This window comes from Haemorhous mexicanus, chromosome 21 (genome assembly GCF_027477595.1).
Source record: "Haemorhous mexicanus isolate bHaeMex1 chromosome 21, bHaeMex1.pri, whole genome shotgun sequence".
NCBI lineage: Eukaryota > Metazoa > Chordata > Aves > Passeriformes > Fringillidae > Haemorhous > Haemorhous mexicanus.
This window is the reverse complement of record NC_082361.1, coordinates 4,598,207-4,618,054: the sequence shown is the minus strand read 5'-3', so window position 1 is coordinate 4,618,054 and position 19,848 is coordinate 4,598,207. Positions and strand designations below refer to the sequence as shown.

The 19,848-nt window shown below is 53.7% G+C and overlaps 1 protein-coding gene across 8 annotated transcripts; it reads left to right on the top strand.

Annotated features, from left to right (window-relative positions):
- Positions 1-488: 488 nt before the first annotated feature.
- PLPP7 (phospholipid phosphatase 7 (inactive)) lies at positions 489-19,013 on the top strand. Of its 8 annotated transcripts, none has more exons than XM_059864981.1 (5): positions 489-1,102; positions 2,791-2,904; positions 3,589-4,771; positions 5,464-5,936; positions 18,169-19,013. In XM_059864981.1, the coding sequence occupies exons 4-5, from the start codon at positions 5,486-5,488 to the stop codon at positions 18,531-18,533; spliced, it is 816 nt and encodes a 271-aa protein (XP_059720964.1). In that variant the 5' UTR covers positions 489-1,102; positions 2,791-2,904; positions 3,589-4,771; positions 5,464-5,485; the 3' UTR covers positions 18,534-19,013. The 8 variants fall into 8 exon arrangements, with proteins under 8 accessions (XP_059720964.1, XP_059720962.1, XP_059720961.1 ...); XM_059864979.1 differs by having other exon boundaries at positions 489-2,316; XM_059864978.1 differs by having other exon boundaries at positions 489-2,316; positions 2,470-2,904.
- The last annotated feature ends 835 nt before the right edge of the window (positions 19,014-19,848 follow it).

Below are 19,848 nucleotides of genomic sequence, written 5' to 3'. Positions count from 1 at the left end.
CCGCACACGCGTGGGCCCCGCAGGGCGTCACAGCATCCCGGGGAGCCGCGGCGAGCCCCGGCCGCGCCGCCGAGCCCCGGCTCCTGCGCTGCGGGGGCGAGCAGCGGCGCGGGGCGGGGGGGAGGCTCCTTCTCTCGCTGGGTTTTTTTTCCCTTCGCCTCTTTGCTGGCTGCCCGGGGAGGTGAGCGGAGCAGGATCGGTGCCTCCGCCTCCCGGCTGCCGCAGGCTTCCTCTCCCGCAATACATTCATGCACCCGGGGACGGCGCCGGCCGCGGGGCTCAGCCTCGCCGGGGGCGCGGGGGGGCGCGGGGGGGCTCCCGCTCCGCTCGCCGCCGCAGCAGCATCAGAAAGGCAACGGGGTCAAACTTTGCAGGAACTCGCTCGCAGCCCCTCGCTGCCCCCGGGCGTGCCCGGCCGCTGCCGCCCGCTGCCCGGGCAGGGAGCGCCGCATGCCCGTGGCTCCCGCGGCCCCGGCGGCACCGGCTGCGGGTCCGGGCCCCCCCGCGCCCCCCGCCGCCCTGTCCTCCCTCCTTCGCCCAGTCCCATCCTCCCCTTGTATTTCGCTTTTAAACTGCAGCTGTTGAAGCTAAACCTCCTTTGCAAAAAAACAGCATTTCCTCCCACATATCCGTGAATTGTGGGTAATGTAGTTTTTTTATTTTAGAAACGCCTTCCCCCCCCTTTAATATTATTATTATCTTTTAATTTCACTGCAATGTACTTTTTCTTGGATTTTCAGATTAAGATTTTCCTCTCCCGGCTGGAGCCTGCTGCTGGGTAGATTTGGTGCCAACCAAAGGGCACCAGAGGGGATGGTCTCCTTATTTGCAGAACCTGTAGCCCTAGACTGGATAGGCTGTGATTCCAGCAAGGAATAATGTAAAGCTCTCCATAGCAGCAGTGGGACTCAGGAGCAGCTGGAACAGGGAGTGAGAAGCGTCTGAGGCAGCAGTGGCCTGTGGGAAAGTTGTAAACTTCTATTACAGGCAGTTTTAGGGGTAATGTTGCCAGCTGGTCCTGCTGGTCATCCGCTGGCTGAGGATCTGAGCACCAGGGGAGGTGAAATTTTTGGCTTTTCAGCTGATGGACATCAGGCATCGGGTGAGTGTGTCCTCTGTCACTTGTTTCTAAATAGGAAACCTGGGGAAATAAGAGGTAAAAATCTCTTTGCCGGTGCTGCTTGTGGTGTGGCACAGCAGTGCAGAGCTGCTGTAAATGTCTTTTAGTCCTTCCCACCCTGCACTCTCAGCAGGCTGGATTAGCCTTTGGCAGGTAGGAGAGATCTGGGCTACCAGGTGATCCTAGCAAGCAAATGCCACAGGATGAGGAGAGGCAGATTTGCTCCTTTCCACCCACAGCAAGGGGAAAAAACACAGCTTATTGTGATGTTTTTCCTCCTCACGTGTTTCTCAAAGCATTGAGCAGTATTTATTTTGAACTTCCTAGATGCTGTGAAAGGCACAATTTAGTCACTAATCCTGTGACAGAGCGAAACACTAAGAACCTGCTCAAGTTACAAGCCACTTACTATCATGTAGTACCAGGAAGAATGAAATTAGCATCTTCCGAATGAAATATCCAGCAGCCTCCAGAAGGTGCTGAAATCCTTTGACATTTCCAAGACTCTTTCACACTTTTCAAACAAGCTTGTCACAGTTTCCCAGAGCATCCTGAGTCTGGTGAAACTGCATATTCTGCGACTCTAGTTCCACTGAAGCTTCAGCCAGGTCTTACTTCAACTTGGCTGTCTCTGGTCAACTAGGAAATTGCATTATCTCACTCTAATTAAATCAGCTCTTCAGCTGGAGTTTTTGTTGGGTTTCCGTCGTGCCTGTCTCCATCACACCGATGTGAGTGATTAAGGCATCAGCACATCCCACCCAGTTTTTTTTTTGTCCCTGGAAGAATCCCGTGCAGGGTTTGCTGGATGCACTTTGGTTGCAAGTGCTGCTGCTATGGCCAGAGGTTGGGATGCACCGACGCTGCCAGTGAAGGGCAGAGAGAGGGGATGGGGCTGGCACTGCTGTCCCACCCACATTCCAGCAGGGTTTGCCCGGCCATGCTGGCCACTGGAATTGTGGAATTGTGCAGGGAATTGTGGCCGGCAGCCCCGCAGGCAGGGTGGGCAGGGCAGCGGGGAGCACAGCCGGGCTGAGCACAGCCGGGCTGGGCAGAGGGACACACGGAGCACGCCGGGTCTGTCTGTCTGTCTGGGCGTTCTCCCAGGTGCTGGATGACCCCTGTGGATCATGTGTCAGGACTGGAATACCCCGCGGAGCAGGGAGCCTGTCTGCAGGGATATTTTTAAACCCCGGGTTAGTTTTATGGGATGGGGCTTGTCATGGCCTCAGTGGGATCAGGGATTTTTCCCTCCCAAGCTCAGTTTCCCCAGCTGGGACTGTCAGTGACAGCCCACCCTGCTGCAGGAGAGACCAGGCAGTTTTCCTTTCCCACTCCACCACTGACAGGGCTTTTCCTGGCACTGCATCCATCCCATGCTGCCCTTCCTCCTCCAGCCCCTTCCTGCTCAGGATTGGGGCTGGAGGGCAAGGCTGGAGTCTCATGAGGAGGCTGGGGCACAGAAATTCCCTCCTATCAGTGTCAGCAGAAGGACAGGCATGAGATTAAATTCACTCCCAGGGCTGCTTTCAAGGTATTTTTTAACCCCTGACAGCTCCTGTGGAACGTGTTCAGTTGTAGCTGAGCATCCCCAGCACAAACTGGGTGGGGGTCTCCCTGTTTCTGCAGGGTCCTGGCCAGCAGTGGCTTTATCCCTCTGATATTTGCAGAGTTCCACAGAGCAGCAGCCTTGCACAGAGTGGGAAAATCCAGGAAGCACTGGGAGGTGATGGCTACAGCCAAGTGGAAGCAGTGCTGATGGTTCTCTGCCTGGCCCATGTCAGGTAGGCTGAGATTTCCCACATGCTGGGCAGTGGGGTGAGGGCAGGCAGGTGGGCATGGGGTGCTGACTGCCCTGCTAGTGGCAGCACAGCCAGGGATCAGGCAGGAGCTGCTGGGTGTTGGTGATGTGGCAGTTCCTGAGTGATTTTAGGGCTGCCACAGCCCCACGTGGTACCTGAGCCAGGAGAGGTTGTGTTTTATGGGCTGGGTGAGGGTGCCTGAGAAGGGAACAAGCTCTTCCTCCCACTGGGATCACAGAATCACATGGTTTGGGTTGGAAGGGACCTTTAAAGGTCATTTAATCCAACCCCCCAGCCACTGGCAGAGACACCTTCCACTATTCCAGGCTGCTCCAAGCCCTGACCAACCCTGTCCTTGAACACCTCCAGGGATGGGGCAGCCAAAGCTTCTTTGGGACCCTGTGCCAGGGCCTCAGCACCCTCATTGTCCAAAATGCCTTCCCAATATCCCATCTAACCCTGCTCTCTGGCAGGGTGAAGCCAGTCCTGTCACTCCATTTCCAGCTCTCCTGGAGCCCCTTTAGGCACTGGAAGGAGCTCCCAGGTCTCCCTGGAGCCTTCTCCTCTCTAGGCTGAACACCCCCAGCTCTCCCAGCCTGGCTCCAGGGCAGAGTTGCTTCGGTCCCTGGAGCATCTCCATGGCCTCCTGTGCTCCCACTCCAACAGGTCCAGGTCCTTCCTGTGCTGAGGACCCCGGAGGTGGATGCATTGCTCCAGGTGAGGGCTCACCAGAGCAGAGCAGAAGGGTAGAATCACCTCCCTTGATCAGGGATAAGTTCCAGGAGTGGTATGAATCAGAAATAACTTGATGTATATTATTATCCCTTGAAGGAGGAAAATATGAACAAAGCCCAGGACCTCAGACACTTGCTTGTCCAAGCACTGCTGCCACCTGGATGGTCTGTCAGTGAGATGGGCACAGCCTGGATGCACAGTTCACTGAGGGAATTTTGAGAGCTATGTATAACAGTGCAAAGAAAACGTAAAATTTGTGTTATTATCTTTGGAAGCCTGAGAACCACCTTTCATTTAGTACTTAAACTCCCCACTGCAGTTTGGACAAGACCTTTAAAGACACCTGGGTGCCCCATTCCCAGGATTGCCTGTGCAGCCACTGACCTCTGTAACTGGACAGTTGTGTAGACAAATGTCACTGGCACCAAGAGCCATGGCTGTTCTGCTCCTCAGTGTAATATCCATCTTCAGTTCTCCATCCACGGGGGATTTCCAGCCTATTTGCATAGGAATAATCCTGTTCTGGGAGCCTGGGGGTGCTGTGGAGAGCCCATTGTGCAGGGGAGGTGCTGGCAGTGCAGGTGACCTGGCTGGGGGGATGCTGCAGCTGGGCTGTCACCCTGCAGGCAGGAGGAATGCCATGGGTGGTGTGTCCCAGAGGTGCTGGAGGCTCAGACCCACACAGCTGCTGTTCCAGGATGCAGGATGATCCTTCAGGCCCGTGAGCTGGAGCTGCAGGGATGCTCCCAGGGCCATGGATGTCTCAGGGGGTCTGCGGGGAGGTGGGAGGTGACAGCGATGGAACACAGCGTGTGTGGCAGGAGGGACAGCAGGTGTTCCCTGCCCTCCTAGGGGCCTGGCACAGCCTCCCTCCCCTCCGTGCTGCCGGGGCCGGTGGCTGTGCCGCTGTCGGGGGACACAGGCTGCAGCTGTCACCTGCTGTCAGCTCGGGCTGTGCCGCGCTGGGGACACGGCGGGGACACGTGCGCTATCGAGGCCACGCAGCGCCGGGGCAGGAGGATGGGAATTCAAGGAGGATGGGAATTCAAGGAGGATGGGAGTTCATCAGCGGCTCCTGCCCGGGTGATCAGGAGGCAGGTGATGCTTCTGCGGGGTGAGTGATGGGAGGCGCTCCAGGGGCGTGCCCCGAGCGGGCAGGGAGGGTGGGCTTAGGGGTGCTTTGAAGGGTATCCTGCCAGGGGGGTATTCAGGGTGCCCAGGTATGGGGAGGAGAAGCTGAAAAACAGATTAATCAGGAAGATTTGGGGAAGACCCCCTTGAGGGGAAGTGCCTGGGTGACACCTGGTCTTGGTGCTGCAAGCCAAGCAGCACAGCCCCCCACGGGTGGCCTGAGGAGGGAGGGGGATGCCATCATCTCCAGCTCTGACTCTGGTACTGAAATGTGAATTGCAGCACAGAAAGAACTACGTTTCCCAGTTTCCCTTGCAGCCCAGGGGAATAAGCAATTGGAAGATTTAAATAGACCAGGCCAGAAGCAACCAACCTTTGGCACAATGTTTTTCCCTCCTCTTCTTCATATCTATTGGCTGTCCAACCTTTTTCCCTGGCACTGGAGTGGCTGCCAAGCCTGGCATTAATTTTCCTTCCAAGCTTGCTAGGCCCATGAAGTAAACAGCCATGTGCATTCCTTACTCTATATTTAACAGCTGCAGTCTGTGCTGGGGGCAACTGCAACAGAGGGGAACCTTTGTAGCTTCCCAAATTCACAGCTTGTGAGGGTGGGAGTGGGGGAAGCTTTCTGCAGGAGACGAGGGATTTCTCTCCTTCCCGGTATTTGCAAAGCAGGTTGCGTTAAAGAGAGACTGCAATGCCAGCATCCCAGCCACGGTCCAGGGCCAGAGACAGGAACAATGTCCTCAACAGGGCTGAGTTCCTCTCCCTGAACCAGCCCTTGAAGGGGAACCAGGAGGGCAGGAGCTCCAGCAGGAAGCAGAGCGGCCAGGCCGGGGCAGCCGGTGCCCAGAACAGCGGCCCCAAGGAGCGGCGGCAGTCGCAGCAGCTGCCCGAGGAGGATTGCATGCAGCTCAACCCCTCCTTCAAGGGAATCGCCTTCAACTCGCTGCTGGCCATCGATATCTGCATGTCCAAGAGGCTGGGAGTGTGTGCCAGCAGAGCCTCCTCCTGGGGAGGTGCCCGCTCCATGATCAACCTCCTGGGGATAACGGGGCACGGCATCCCCTGGATTGCGGGGACGCTCATCTGCCTGGTGAAGAGCAGCACGCTGGCAGGCCAGGAGGTCCTCATGAACCTGCTGCTAGGTGAGTGGCAAACCTCCCTCCCTGCTGGGGAAGCCCAGCCCTCCTCACAAGGGACAGCAGCACTGGGACTCCTCCTCTGGCTGCTCCCAGCATCAGAAGTGGTTGGGAAGCAGGGAGTGACCTTTAGGGTAAATGCTGCACTTGTTGGCCCTCCTGGTCCCAGGTGCTGGGGGTGATGGATGGCACAAGAAGGTGTCTAAGAGGGGTGGAGTAACCATGGAAGCTGGGGTCAGCCGTGGAGCAGGGACAGGCCCCTGGTGCTGCATGGGGCAGGGTTGTCCAGTCAGACTGAGGGAGTCTCAGTGGATACCAGCAGTGGTGTCATCTATTTAATCTGTGGTCATCTGCCCTGGTGTTTGATAGGATATCATAAAGATATTAGTCTTTAATATCTGGATTAATTCCTGAGGATGTTATTTCCATCCCCTTGCCACATTCTTGACCAGACTCCACGTGATGGAGTCCTGTCACCTTCCCTGCTGCAGTTTGCTCTCACATCCTCCTTCCCTTGGGTGCCTTTCTTGCTGCTGTCCCCATTTCCATGTGCTAATTTGACCCAGAGGCTGTGTAGGCAGGCTGAGATGCCTCTGGCTCTCCTGCTAGTCGTTCCTTGCATGGTGGTGGTCAGTGTCCCTGTTTCTGGATGTGTTAAAGGGTTTGGCTTCTCCATTGTGCAGGGCCCATCCCACCCTGATGTCCCACCAGTGACCAGGATGAGCTCTGGCTGTGACTTGCCTTAGATCCTGGCCCCAGCCTGCCCAGGCCACATATACCTGAGGACCTTGCTCTTCTTGCTCTTCTGCCTTTGGCACAGGGTCTAGTTATCCTATTTTTCCTCGTGACTAAATACCTTCTCCTCTGGCTGCGACCCACCCTGGTGTTTCACTCTCCCCAAGAACTCAGCAATCCCACTTTCGGTTGGTAGGAGAAATTGAAAACATTGTATGTAGACTCTTTCTTCTCAGGGAGCATTTTGAGAGGCTGTAGGGACACTTTATTTCACAGGCACCACAGGAAAGGGACGTCCTGTCTGCAGGGGCTGACTGTGACGTGATACAGCTCAGCCACTGAAGGTTTTGGGATTTTTTTCACAAGTTTATCCTTCAGAGAGGGTGGAGACTGACCTGGACTGGCTTGAAAAGCACAGTGGTAGCTGCCTTTTCTCCCCTGTGCCTTTGGAGGAGACTGTCCTGGTGCTGTGACATCTCCTGGGGGGAGGCAGTGGTGGGAAGAAGCCAGAATAGCTCACATCAGCAGTTCCTGCAGGGGCTCCTCAGTGCTGGGGTCAGCCCCTCCTGGGAAGAGAGGATCCATTTAAAAGGGCACGAGGATGAAATAGCAGGTGACTAACAGCAACCAGCACAGCTTCCAGATGTCTCTTGACCCAAGAGCCCCTGACGGGGTTGGAGCCTGAAAACTCTGACTGCTTTGACTCCAAAATATTCGAGGTCCTTACAAAGAGCTGGTGCCCCTTTTGGCTTAAAAACAAGGAAGGCTTTCTCACCCTCCTGTTCCTATATGAGGAGGACAAATGCAAAGCCACTTCTGGGTCATGTTCTAACTTTGTGGAGTGGTGGCTGGGAGAGCTCATCCCTGCATCACTACCCACATCTCCAGGTCTCCTGAGCTCCACCGTGGTGCCCAGGGACAAGTGGGGGTTCTGGAGTCTTGCATCCTTGCCTAGACACACTACTCCCAGCCCTCCTCTCCCCCTGCCAAAACAGGAACTGAAGGACCAGTTCCATGGGTCTGGCAATTTCCAAAGAGCTCCACTGCTCCCTCTGAAAAGACAGCATCAACTGGTGGGACTGGCCAAGGTGCCCTCAGCCTCTCTTGTCAGAGCTTCTGCAGGAGGACTTGTGTCACCCCACAGAGCAGATCTCTGCTGTGAGAGTGGCCTTGGGCTGATATTTGGGATTGCAGTCAGAAACTCTGAGTATCTGAGTAGCTGCTGCCATGATATCTGCACTGCTGGTGGAGAAGGAGCCTGGGGCTGGTGGACCTCGACGGGTCCCAAGAAAAGTGGGGTCTTGTGTAGACAGGAAGGTCATGGCACCACTGCTGCATCTGGCATCCTTGGTCCCTCTTGCTGCTGCTTTCCTGTGGTTCAAATCCACCAGGACGTGGTGAAAAGCTCTGCTGTTTAGGCACAGGTCAAAGGGAAGGGAACCTCCTGGTGTTTCCCTGCTGGAAGAGGGAAGTTGGGGTTGTCTGTGGCACCCCTTCCGTACCTCCCCGGGCTCTCCTCCCTTCTCCAGGCTCACTGAGGGTTTGATACATCAAGCAGAATTTCTGATGCAGTCTCTGGGCAGGGAGCCAGCCCATCATAGAGCACTTGTTTAGGATTTGCAATCAGGCTTCCAAGGCGAGGAGACAGGAGACTGCTGAAGGGGGACTGGGAGCCTGGCAGGAGCATCACTGCAGAGGAGGAGCTCCCACCAGGGGCTTTGCCAACACATGTGGGGGCATCTCGGGTGAGGGGGTCTGACCCTGGGATGCTCCATCCATCCCCGCTGCAGATGCTGATTAGCAACCCCAAGCAATGTTTTCCCTCCATGTTTGTCATCTGTGATGGAATTTATTGATTCCCCTTCTCACAGTAATCCTTTCCAGCAAATGCCAAACAGCCAGAGAAGCACACACAGCCTGTTACTGAAAAGATGGAAGAAACCAGATATCTGTGCCCACTGTACAAATCCCTCTGCCAGGACATGCTTTCAGGAAGACTGTCTCAGCATCACCAGCCCTGGCTGAGCAAAAGTCAGGGAGAAGGTCCACAGCCCCTTGGCTAAATTGGGAAAATCATAACTCAGGAAATCCCCCGGTTATAAAGTTCATTTTATTTGTCTGCCAGTGTTGAAACTTTTAGGACTATTCAAGCTTTTCTCTGCAATCACAAGGGTTTAGTGAAAACTAAGGTGCTTAGAAAGTAATTTGAACTTTGCAGTTGGGCTTGCAGGGGGAAAGCAGTTATAAAACTTTCAGTAAAATGCCCAGCTCTGCTTCAGAACCAGACAGAAATTCCATTAAACCCTGGGGGCAGCAGTACCTCAGTTTCTGGTTCTGATCCATCTGGTGAGGATGTGGATCCAAATTTAGTGATTCATTGACTGCAAAGCCAGCAAAGAACATTTGGATCATCGATCTAACCCACGGCAAAATACAGGCTGTAGCACATCCCTTAATTTATTCCTGTTCAATGTTAAGGGAAAAAACCCAAACACTCAATCTGATGTGCAGTTACAAGTGAGGGTGAACTTAGAGCCATTTCTGTATTACTGCAGTGGCTGGGATTCTCACAAGTGCTTTTAGTTGGACTCTTCCCTTCATTGCATCTCCATACCCTTCTCTCTCCAGCAGAATAGCCCTTTCAGCCAACCTCTCTTCTGCCTTTCAGTATTTTGGATAGTGCTCAAGTAATTTCTTCACCTCCTATTTATTAAGCTAAACAGATTGATCTCGTTAAACTGATAGTCTTTGCAGATCCAGGCACCTTCTCACTGCAGAGGGGATGGAATGTGGTCACTGGGGATGGAATGTGGTCACTGGGGATGGACTATGGTTGCCCACCCAAAGTGGTTGCTCCAGTGAGGCCTCACTTTTGTGTTTACAGCCAAACCACTGCTGTGTTTAGTTATTTGCCATCCAGCTGGGTGCCTCTGCTGTTGGGAGGTATCTGCCTGGGTCATCCTTGCTCATAAAATTGTGTCTGTGCTTGGTTTGAAGGAACCAGGAACTGGTTCTGCTGTGGTCATGGCTCTCTGGAACAGGTATCCAGACTAGGAGAAGAGAATCTTCTCTTTGCTTGCTGTCTCAGTGACACTGGTCCTGGTGCTCAGCCATCTCCAGCTGGCTCTGCATCCCCTTGGAGGGCAGGATGGCTCTTTGGAGCTGTCACTAAGCATTTATCCCATTAGGTACAGCACTGCCTCGGGGCATGGATGTATCATCGAGCAGTGTCAGGCTGGGGATGGGTGAATGCCACAGGAGGAGGAAAGGAGGGAGCCCAGGAGAGCTTCTCCATTCCTGGAGGTCAGCAAGGAGGAAGTCCTTGCTCTGTCCAGCCTTCTTCCTGAATCCTGACATAGCTTTACTCTGACCAGGAATCAAGCCATGATATTCTGAAGCACAGTCCCTGCAGACCCCCTAAGAAAGAAAATTATAAATCCATATATATGGTCAGAACTCTATGGTCCCATTCTGGCAGCTTCCAAGCAAGACCAGATTTGCAGGAAATTGGTGGATTAGGAAGGAGAGAGAGAAAGAAATGCCTTCCCCAAGCCCCTTGAGCCCCCAGAGACCCTGTTCTAGCAATGCAGACATGCTTCAGGTGTTGTCGTGCTTCTCTTTGGAGGATGAAAAATCCAGCCAGTGCAGCCTGGTGCTGGTAAAGGTCATGGGGTGGATGAGATGCCCAGACTGTGCAGAGGAGCTGATCCTGTCAGCTGAGCCTCAGGGAAGCCCAGACCCAGCAGAGAGGCTGGGGAGCTGCATGGCAGATGGATCAGTCTGAATCCAGCAGAGCTTGCTCAGCCCAGAGCCCCAGAGATGGTTTGGAGCCAGATGTGCCCATTTTTTCCCCCTTTCATTCTTGCATTGTGAGAGCAGGGATTTCCTGAGCCAGGCAGGGCAGAGGACATTCCATCAGGGATGGGTAGAGCAGCTCAGGAGCTGGTGCCCTGTGGAACCATCCCTCCTTGGGCTCAAGGAGGGATGGAGGGGGCTCAGCTGCTGTCCCACTCCTCTCCCAGCCCTGCCAGTGCCCACCAGGGTCTCACTGAGCCAGCAGCACGTTTGCCCAGTGAGGTGGAAACATTTCAATGCCAAATAACCCAACACGAGTGACCCATGGAAGGTGCCAGGCAGAGGGAACAACACAGATGCCCCTGCATCAAGCATTTAGGGCATAATGCACAGGTCCAGCCTGGCATTAAACATTCCCCTTCATCACTCCAGGCTGCTAATCTGCCTCTGTTCTGCCCAGATACAGCAGCTGAAGTCCGTGGTCTTTGGTGGGTGCTGTGCTCAGCCTTCATCCCTTCACAGCTGATGAGCTCAGGCATCTCTGAGCAGCCAGCAAAGCCCAGCTCTGCCGGCTTCCCTGCCCCCCTTCCTGCCTGCTTCCTCTACAGGAACGTGTCCTGCTCGCTGCAGTGTCCCCTTGGATAAAGGACAGGCAGGGACAGCCTGGGACTCATCAGACTGTGGCTGGAGCAGGCACGGGGGTATTTCCAGGGGCTGCACGGTGTCTCCATCAGAGCCATGCTCTGATCAGCCCCTCGGGAACAGGCAGCACCGATTTGCTCAGGTCCTGGCCGGCTGCTGGGGATGCTGTGAGCCTTGCAGGCATCAGAGTGCAGCCCTTGGGGAATGTGCAGCGAGCTGGAATCCAACCCTCGAGCTGGAATCCAACCCAGCAGAGCCAGCAGCGAAACGCCTGAATGCAGAGCAAAAGAGAAAAGAAGTGCGAGGGTTGTTGAATGGGAAGAGGGGGAATAAACATGGGAAATGAGTCATCCTTCTGTCTGTCACTCCGGGAACAACTTCCCATTGCCCCTGCCTGCAGCTCAGAGGGGACAGTGGCTGTTCCACTCGGGCAGGGCAGGAGGAGCAGAGCCAGGGGAGCTCCCAGGAATGGGTGAGTGTGTTTGCCTCTAACACGCCTTGACAGGAGCAGTGGCTGGGAAGAGCAAGGTGGGGGAGTGAGGTGAGTTGTTGGGAGGAGCAGCAGGCAGGGAGAGACCCTGCTCCGGGTCAGGATTGGTGGATGATGGGGTGGGAAAGAGGGGAATCAGATGAACTCTCCTTTTTTCCTCCACTTTGAGGAAACCTCCATGCTTTAACCTGGAACAGAGAACTGTTTCCATCTGTACAGGGATGCTGGCAGAGGTACCTGATCTGGGTCCACACTGGGAGGTGTGATGGTTGGAGACCCTCTGAGCATCACAGCATCAGACCCTTTTTAATTTATTTTCTTTTTTTTTTTTTGCCAGTTTGCCTCTTTGGAAGCAGTGGGGTGGAACTCCAAGCCCAAACAGCACTGAGGCCAAGCAAGGAGCCCAGCCTTTGTGAGCTGGGCCATGCTGCTGGTCCTCAGCCCAAGGCACTTTTCTTCCTCCAGCTCATCCCATGCAGTGCTGTAGGTGCTGCTGGGTGTGGCTCTGGGATGTGCTGATGGTCCCTGTGCTGCTGCCATGGGGTACAGGAGCATTTCAAGCTGTCAGAGCCCTTCTGGAGGCAGATGAGCCATCCTCAGGGCTGCTCAGCTCCTTTTCCCCAGCAGAACGAGCCCTTTTCACTGTGCTCCCCCTCTTGCCTGCATCTCTCCCCAGCCTGTGCAACCCCCCCAGTGAAGCCCCCACTCAGAATTTGATGCTCAGTACAAAATTCCCAGCTCCCAGGGCACAGTGTTTCCAAGGGGAGAACTCCAGGCAGCCTGTGTTTGCACTCAGGGCTGCTTCTAATCATCTAGAATATAGCAAATCTATTTTTAGTTGTTGTGGGGTTTTATTTTAATTAATTGCACAATTCTGCTTTCCACCATTTTATCACCTCCCCATGACCACTTACCCCACACTGATGCTTGTTCAGCCAAAAAATAAACCCCCCCCAAACAGCAAAATGCCTGATTCATTGGCTCTTCAATATGTGTCATGCCATCTGTGCTTTTGTCAGCTCTTACACCCCATAGTGCCACATTTGGGGAACAAAATGGAATGGAGGGGTTCATTTCCAGAGTGGACCTCTTCCAGCTGCTGCTGACTCCACTGGAGAGAGGGTGAAGACTCTTTTGAAACCTGCATCTCTCATTAATGTCAAGGAGATAAGGCTGCAAACAGCTCATTTTCCAGGTCAGGGAGCCTGATGCCTGCAGGAGATTGGGAAGTTCAGAAGGAGTAGGAGGGGGCATGTCAGTAAAAAGAAAACTGGGGGGAAAAAATGATGAATTCTAATTATGGAGCTAAAGAAACTGTTTCCTGGGACTGGTGGCATTTGTCCAGAGTTCAGCACTGAGTGAGGGTGGGTAATCTGGGCAATACAGACCCTTCCAAGCCAGTCTTGGCCCTACACATGTCCTCAGCAGCTGCCGTGGGGAGCACATGCCACCTCCAGCATGCTGGGTTTGAAGCCCAGGCAATGAGTTGTCCCAGCTTGGCTCTGCTCTGTGCACATCTTGTCTGAGACACATCTGCTCCCACACTGGGAGCCTCCTGAGCTCTTGTAATGAGCTCACCCTTCATTCCTGGGCATCTACCTCCCTGTTTTCCTCTCCCCATGTGCTCAGCCGTGGTTCTGGGAGGCTGAGTCCAGCTTGTGACTGTTTCTGATCCCGACCTCCCAGGCTGGGCTCTGGAGAGCAGCCTTGTCTCATGGAAGCAGCCCCATGTGTGAAGTCACGTGGATCTCGGCTGCAGGAGCAGATGAGGCCAAGGGCTTTTTTGGCTTTCTCCTCTTTTCCTCCCCCCCTGCCCCTAGAACTGCACCCAGGTTGTTTTTCAGCTGTGGTTTTGATAACGTGTTTATATAAACATCCCAGCTGGAATCTGCCTCCCTCCCTGGAGACACTGCCTGGCTCCAACCTGGAGCAGACCATGTCCCCAAGGGTGCTCACACCATCCTCAGCCTCTTCCAGCCTTAAGGGACAGCAGCAGAGATGCCTCCTCAGGGACAGAAAGGACCTTATGGTGACAGGAGACATTCAACTGCTTCAATTCCTTTTAAATTCAAGCTTTGGGGTTTGGTTTGGTTCTGCTGCTGATGGTTCAGGTTTGTCCTTGTGCCCAGCCTGCACAGGGCTCCTCTCTGCTCACCTCCCTGCTCCTAATGGGCTCCTAACATTTGGTGGTAGGAGCAAGGCAGATAATTGTTTTCCTTTCCTTATTAATAGATATAAAATGCCTGCCCAGGGGGCTCACTTTCAGCTCATTTACTGTGCATCTGATGCCAGATGTTGGCTTTTTACAATACCAAGGTGATCTCTGATGCTAAAATTGTCACAGGCAAGACAAGACTTGCTGTTTGGTTTTGTGTTTTAAGGAAATTGTAGATGTTAATGTAGGATTTGGGCACTGCGTGGTTTTGTGTTGGAAATCTGAAGGATTGTTTCCCTTAACACCAGGTCAACAGGGAAATTCCTGATCTTTTTCAGAAAAATGTGAAAGGAGCAAGAATGGGCAAGAGCTAATCCTTCCTTTAGTCTCAAGTACAACACTACCTGGATTTTACATCCAGTGATGCCTCTGGTTTAAATCCAATGCTCCCTGGCTCTGGGGGGAAAGGCATGATGAAAAAAATGCTTCATATTAAAATTTCTTGCTCCTCTCATCTCAGCCTCAGTCAGGTGGCACTCTGCCATGCCTGCTGTGCTTCTGACAGCCCCAGGGTCCCCAGAGAGCAGCCAGTGCAGGCTGGTGCATCAGCTGCAGGCTCCTTTCCATGGGCTCTCCTGGGGCTGTGCTTGCTCCAGCCTCCAGCCAGGGCAGCCTGAAGGATTTGCAGGGCTCTGTGAGGCACCAGGGAAGGACAGAACCAAGGTGGTGCTGCTGATTTGCAGGTGGCAGGTGCAAGGCTCAGGGGCTTGGGGTTCAACAGCAGGAACAGTCCCCAGTGCAGAGACACCCAGTGCAGCTGGAGCACCGAGGGGACCCGATACAGTTAACCCCTTAGTGCCCACCCGAGGGGGGAGGATTTGATGGGCATGAAGGGGAAGGGAAGCAAGCCAAGGTCCCAGAGGGTATGTAGGTCATGGAATTGGGAGGGAATAGGGCTGGGGATGGGGCTGCTGGGCAACAGCACTGTCTGTAGCTGTTCCTGAAGGATGGGGCTGCTGGGCAACAGCACTGTCTGTAGCTGTTCCTGAAGGATGGGCCCTTGGCAGCAGTGCTGCCTGCTGATTCACCCTGCCAGCGCTGGCAGCAGCAGCAGGAGAGGGAAGGGGAACAGCAGAGACCCAGCACTGGGAAGGGGGGAACAGCAGAGACCCCAGGGCAGTGGGACCCTCCACACCTCAGGGGCCAGGGCTGGCTGCTGGGGCTGTTTCATAAAGAAATCTCCATGAAAGGAATGGAAAGTGCAAGGGGAAGTGACAGAAAAAGCACCATTCGAGGGATCTTCTGTGTTTTGTTTTTTCTTTTAATGGCAAATTAACCCCTGGTTTTAATGCTGTCATGCCTTCCCATCCTGAAATGTGGGCAAACAAGGCTTTTTGCTTTCTGTGCATCATTTGACGAAAATCAAAGCTAGCAGTACTGAAGGCCCATTTTATTCATCTTCTGAATGAAAGGATTATTAGAACTGCTCTTTGGCTTGTTCTCCATGCCCTGAACACCTCCATGCACACATGCCTGCATCCCTCGAGTTGCCCTGACATCACCTTTGACCGTAAAAAAATATTGCCAGTGCAAAATACTGACAGGCAGTGGGGAGCACCACACATTGCTAAAGCACAAGGCACTTGTGCTGCTGATCCATGGGCAGGTTTGGTGGGGAATGGTCTCTAGGGAATGTATTGAACACTGTGGAGGAGACACTGAGATCTGTTGGGGTGCCCAGACTCGTTCTGGAGCCCTGGCTTGGCTTCTCAGCAATGCAATTGGTGCTGACTTCAGCAGAGCAGCTTGGGCCAGAGTCTTCTCTTGGCAGCACTGGTGCATCATCTCTCTGATGCCTCTGGGTTCCCGAGAATTTGATGAGTCTGGGTTCCCAAGAGAGCATTGTGGAGCTTCAGTTTCACACAGTTCTCGTCCAGGGTGAGATGGGACTGGTGGGAAATGCAGCTGATGAGCTCTGAAAATCCTCTCCTGAAGCACTTTGCTGGATCAGGGCTGTGGGGGGTGAGGAGTTGGGCTGGGGTGATTTAGGAGTTGGGCTGGGGTGTCTTGTGTAGCAGGACAGCCCTGTAATGGTCAGCCAGGCCTGGGCTCACAGCATTTGACCTTAACAGGGAGCCAGGGTGAGTGGCTGCTGCAGGGCTCCACAGCCTGTGTCTGAAATCCCTCCCTCCCTTTCTCCCCAGAGCCAGCCTGTCAAAAACAAAAATCAGCAAAGTGCAGACAACCACTCCACAGAGTGTGGGGGTCCTGGTGGGCTGCAGACCTTCCCCTGCTCTCTCCCTGCCTGCTGGTCACATCCAGCAGGAGCTGGGCAGTCCCTGGTTGTCCTTGTCCCCCTAAACCCATTGCTACTGCTGCAGGCCCACTGGTGTGACTGGCCTCCTTGCAGCCCCTTGCCAGCTGCAGCTCGACACCTTTGTTCAGGTGCCACTCATGAACCTTTGCTCTGTGTCAATCTCCTGCTTTTTGTGCCTGTCCTGGATTCCTGCTGCTGTCCATGCCAGGGAGGAGCTGGTACCCAGATCTTTTCCTCTGCTCTCTCTGCCCTCCACAGCTCTGAGACCCCAGGGCACGCATGACCCATTGGGCAGAAGGTTCAGGGAGGTCCTGCTGTCCCACTTCCCCATGCAAGATGCCCTGCAGATGAGGGAGAAAAGCAGTCTCCCACAAGGAGAGGCTTTTGCCAGGATAAATACCAGCCCCTTCCCAAAGCAGTGCTGGAGCTGGGGGTGGCACACTGGGAAGGTGGGTGAGCAGAGCTGCTGTGACAGCTCCTCACTTCCAGCTCCTGCCAGGTGCTGAGCAGGCAGGAGGAGCTTCCTCCCGTGTGCCATCTCATTTCTCATCCCCACCACCACCACATTCCCATCCATGCTCCTGAAACCTTGTCAGCTCTCAAGGAATGGTCTTTACCAGGGCCTGAGAGCCAAACAACTGCCCCTGGCATTCCTGCTGAGGGAGCAGGCTGTGCTGGTGATGGCAGATATGTCCTTGTCATTGCTGCAGGGAGCTGAAATCAGCTCTCTGACTAATTAGGAGGGTTGGGGAAGAGCAGATGAGGGGATTAAAGAGAAATAAAATTGATGCTAGGAAATAGAAATGACAGTACCTGTCGGCTGGGACGAAGCGGGTGGGCTGAAGAGGAGGGGGATGTAGACAAGTGCTGATGGGTTTCACTCTGAAGCTGTTAGGGAAGAATGCTGGTTTGGTGTAGAGAGCTGCTGGTGCAGGTGCCTGTGCCATCACAAGCCTGGCTTTGCTGGGGCTGGGAGGTGTGGCACCCCCAGTGCATTTGCACAGGGAAGGGGCTGTGTGGGGTGACTTGCAGGCAGAAAGTCACAGGGAGCAAGAGGTGAGCAGAAACAAAAAATGGCTTGTGGGTGTTTGGTGCTTTGGCAGAGGAAGAAGGATGGGTGGGGGATGTCTAGGAGGATGTCACCCACCCTCCAACATGCTGTGGTGCTGTTTCTAACACAGGAGCCCATTTTTCTTTATTGTTCCTCTTGGCTCACTGGCTCCTAATGCTCTTTTCTTAGTGAAATCTGTCAGCATGGTGAGAAATCTGTCAGCATGGTGTGATCTCCTGGCTGCTCTGGGCAGGAGGAGGTGGTGGGGGGCCTGGGAGAGGACAAGGGACAACCCTAGAAAGTGCTGTGGGGCACCTCTCCTCCAGCAGACTGCTCACTGCAGCCTGGTCAGCCTGGCAGGGACCTTGCTGCACAAGGTTTCTAAAGCACGAGGTGGAGGCAGCGACAGGAACACCCAGAGTGGGGGTTTGAGGGCCAAAAGAGTTTCAATTTTAGCTTTGCCAGTTGCTCTCTTCCTGCCCAGGTGGGTTGCTCGCCTCTGTGGTTTGGGTTCTCCTCTATCAGATGGTGACAGTGGTATTTGCCTCCACTGTGGGCAAACTGGGAGGGTTAATCAACATTTGGGTGGTGACCTGAGGATGGAGAAGCTGTGTACGGCTGCACCATGGACATCTGACCAGAACCAAACACAAATTTTTATTTAAAGACAATGACAACCTGTTGCCCTGATTTTCTAGGATTTTCTAAGCTTTCTGATGTTTACCTCCTTGTGGAGAACTTTATCACACACTGTCTGGATAAACACATTGTTTTGCATTCCTTTATGGAGGAGGAGAGACTTGATGGACTGTTGGTTTGCGCAGTGGCATTGGAGAGGTGGCATTGTCACCCTCCAATCCACTGTCACTTTTAGAAAACTATAAATGTTGGAGTCAGAAAATAAACTTTCCTTTTGTTCTTCACCTTGGAGCAGCGGAGTGCGTCTAGTTCTTTCGTGTTCGATAGCGACAACAACCCTTTAATGTTATGCCTTGAAAATTGCCCTCAACTCTTGTGCCTCTCACTGCTCCCTCTCTGTCTCCTGTTTTGTAGCCCTGCTCCTGGACATCATGATTGTGGCAGGTCTGCAGAAGCTGGCCAAGCGGAAGGGCCCCTACGACATCAACCCTGGCCTGTTGGACTACCTGACCATGGACACCTACGCCTTTCCCGCCGGGCACGCCAGCAGGGTGGCCATGCTCTCCAAGTTCTTCCTCAACCACCTGGTGCTGGCCATCCCTCTCCGCATCCTGCTGGTGCTCTGGGCCCTCTGCGTGGGCCTCTCCCGCGTCATGATCGGGCGGCACCACATCACCGATGTCCTCTCGGGCTTTGTGTTCGGCTACTTGCAGTTCAGGCTGGTGGAGTTGATATGGATGTCTTCCAACACGTGTCAGATGTTGATATCCATCTGGTGAACGTGGAGGACTTGGAAGCTAGAAGATACTTTGAGAGTCCCCCCCCACCCCAGTATTTTCTACGTGTTGTTTGTTGGAAGCAGTTGTAACTTCCATGAGTAGTGGTGTTTTTTAATGTCGCTTCCCCACCTTAAAAAAAAAAAAAAGTTTCTTGTAATGGATTGGGTTTTAGAAATCAAGGGCCATACCTGTGTTTTGGCCATATTCTCAAGCTGTGTTTGGACAGCAGCCTAATTAAGCTTTACAGGTGAGAGAAATGAGCTCCATGTCTGCCTTCTTTAGGTGGTTCACATTGGCACCTTGATATGTCCTCAGGATGGGCAGTGCCTGAGAGCTTCCTGAGAACACATTTGTGAACTTTTTAGAGGATAAATTATTTTGGCCACAGTGCTTTTATTCTTTTTGTAAGCCCAGCAGTTGTGTCTTGTACAGTCAGGACACTGCTGGTGCTTTACAGATAATAAATAATCATAAAAATCCTGCCCTGTTTGGTTCTTATCATGAGGGAGGGGAGAAAACCAGCCCAGCGTGGCTTTGAGAGATACATTCAGCATGGAGCAGGTCCTGCAGTCTTGCTGCCCAAGGGGATGCAAACTTTTGCTTTGGGTGGGATGGGCCTAGGTGGGTGCTCAGGACATGGAAGGAAAACCTGTTCTCTGAGGGTGCATGAGGAGTTTTTGGTCTGGTAAGGGACACACAATGCCCTGACATGGTGCTTCTTCCCATTATTGACAAGTGCCTCCTTGAAGCCTGGTGGATTCTTATCCAGGTGATGGCCATGCTCGGTGTGCTGTCTCCTAAATGGATCCCCCCCTCAGAACAGCCATATAAAATCCATTATTTTGAACAGAATGTTCCAGTTCTCTGTGGTCTAGCTGTCTCTAGAAGACAGTTTGATGCTTGGCAGGTGATGGATACTATCATCTTTCCTGACTGGATGAATCCTGCAGAATGGAGGGGTCCTGTCATCCCTGTCCTCCTGTGGATCCCAAGAAAAATTCACCAGGCTTGCAAGGCCAGGGAGGAGTCAGCTGGGTCCTGTGCTGTCATCTCGCCCTGCACCTTGGGAGGCCTCTTCCTACAGGGGCTGGTGGGAAGAAGACATTCAGCTAATGACTGTTGCAAGCTGCTGACATTTGTTGCTCTTTGATGATTACTATGAAAAGAAGCTAAACAGAAAATCTATCCCTGGCATGTGTCTCCAGCTGGGATGTCAGCACAGAGCCCTGGGAGCTGCTGGCTTCCCGCGCTGCCAGCTCCGAGGCTGGAGCAGGAGCGTGGTGAGGGGGGCATCCACGTCCTTCCAGCACAAGCC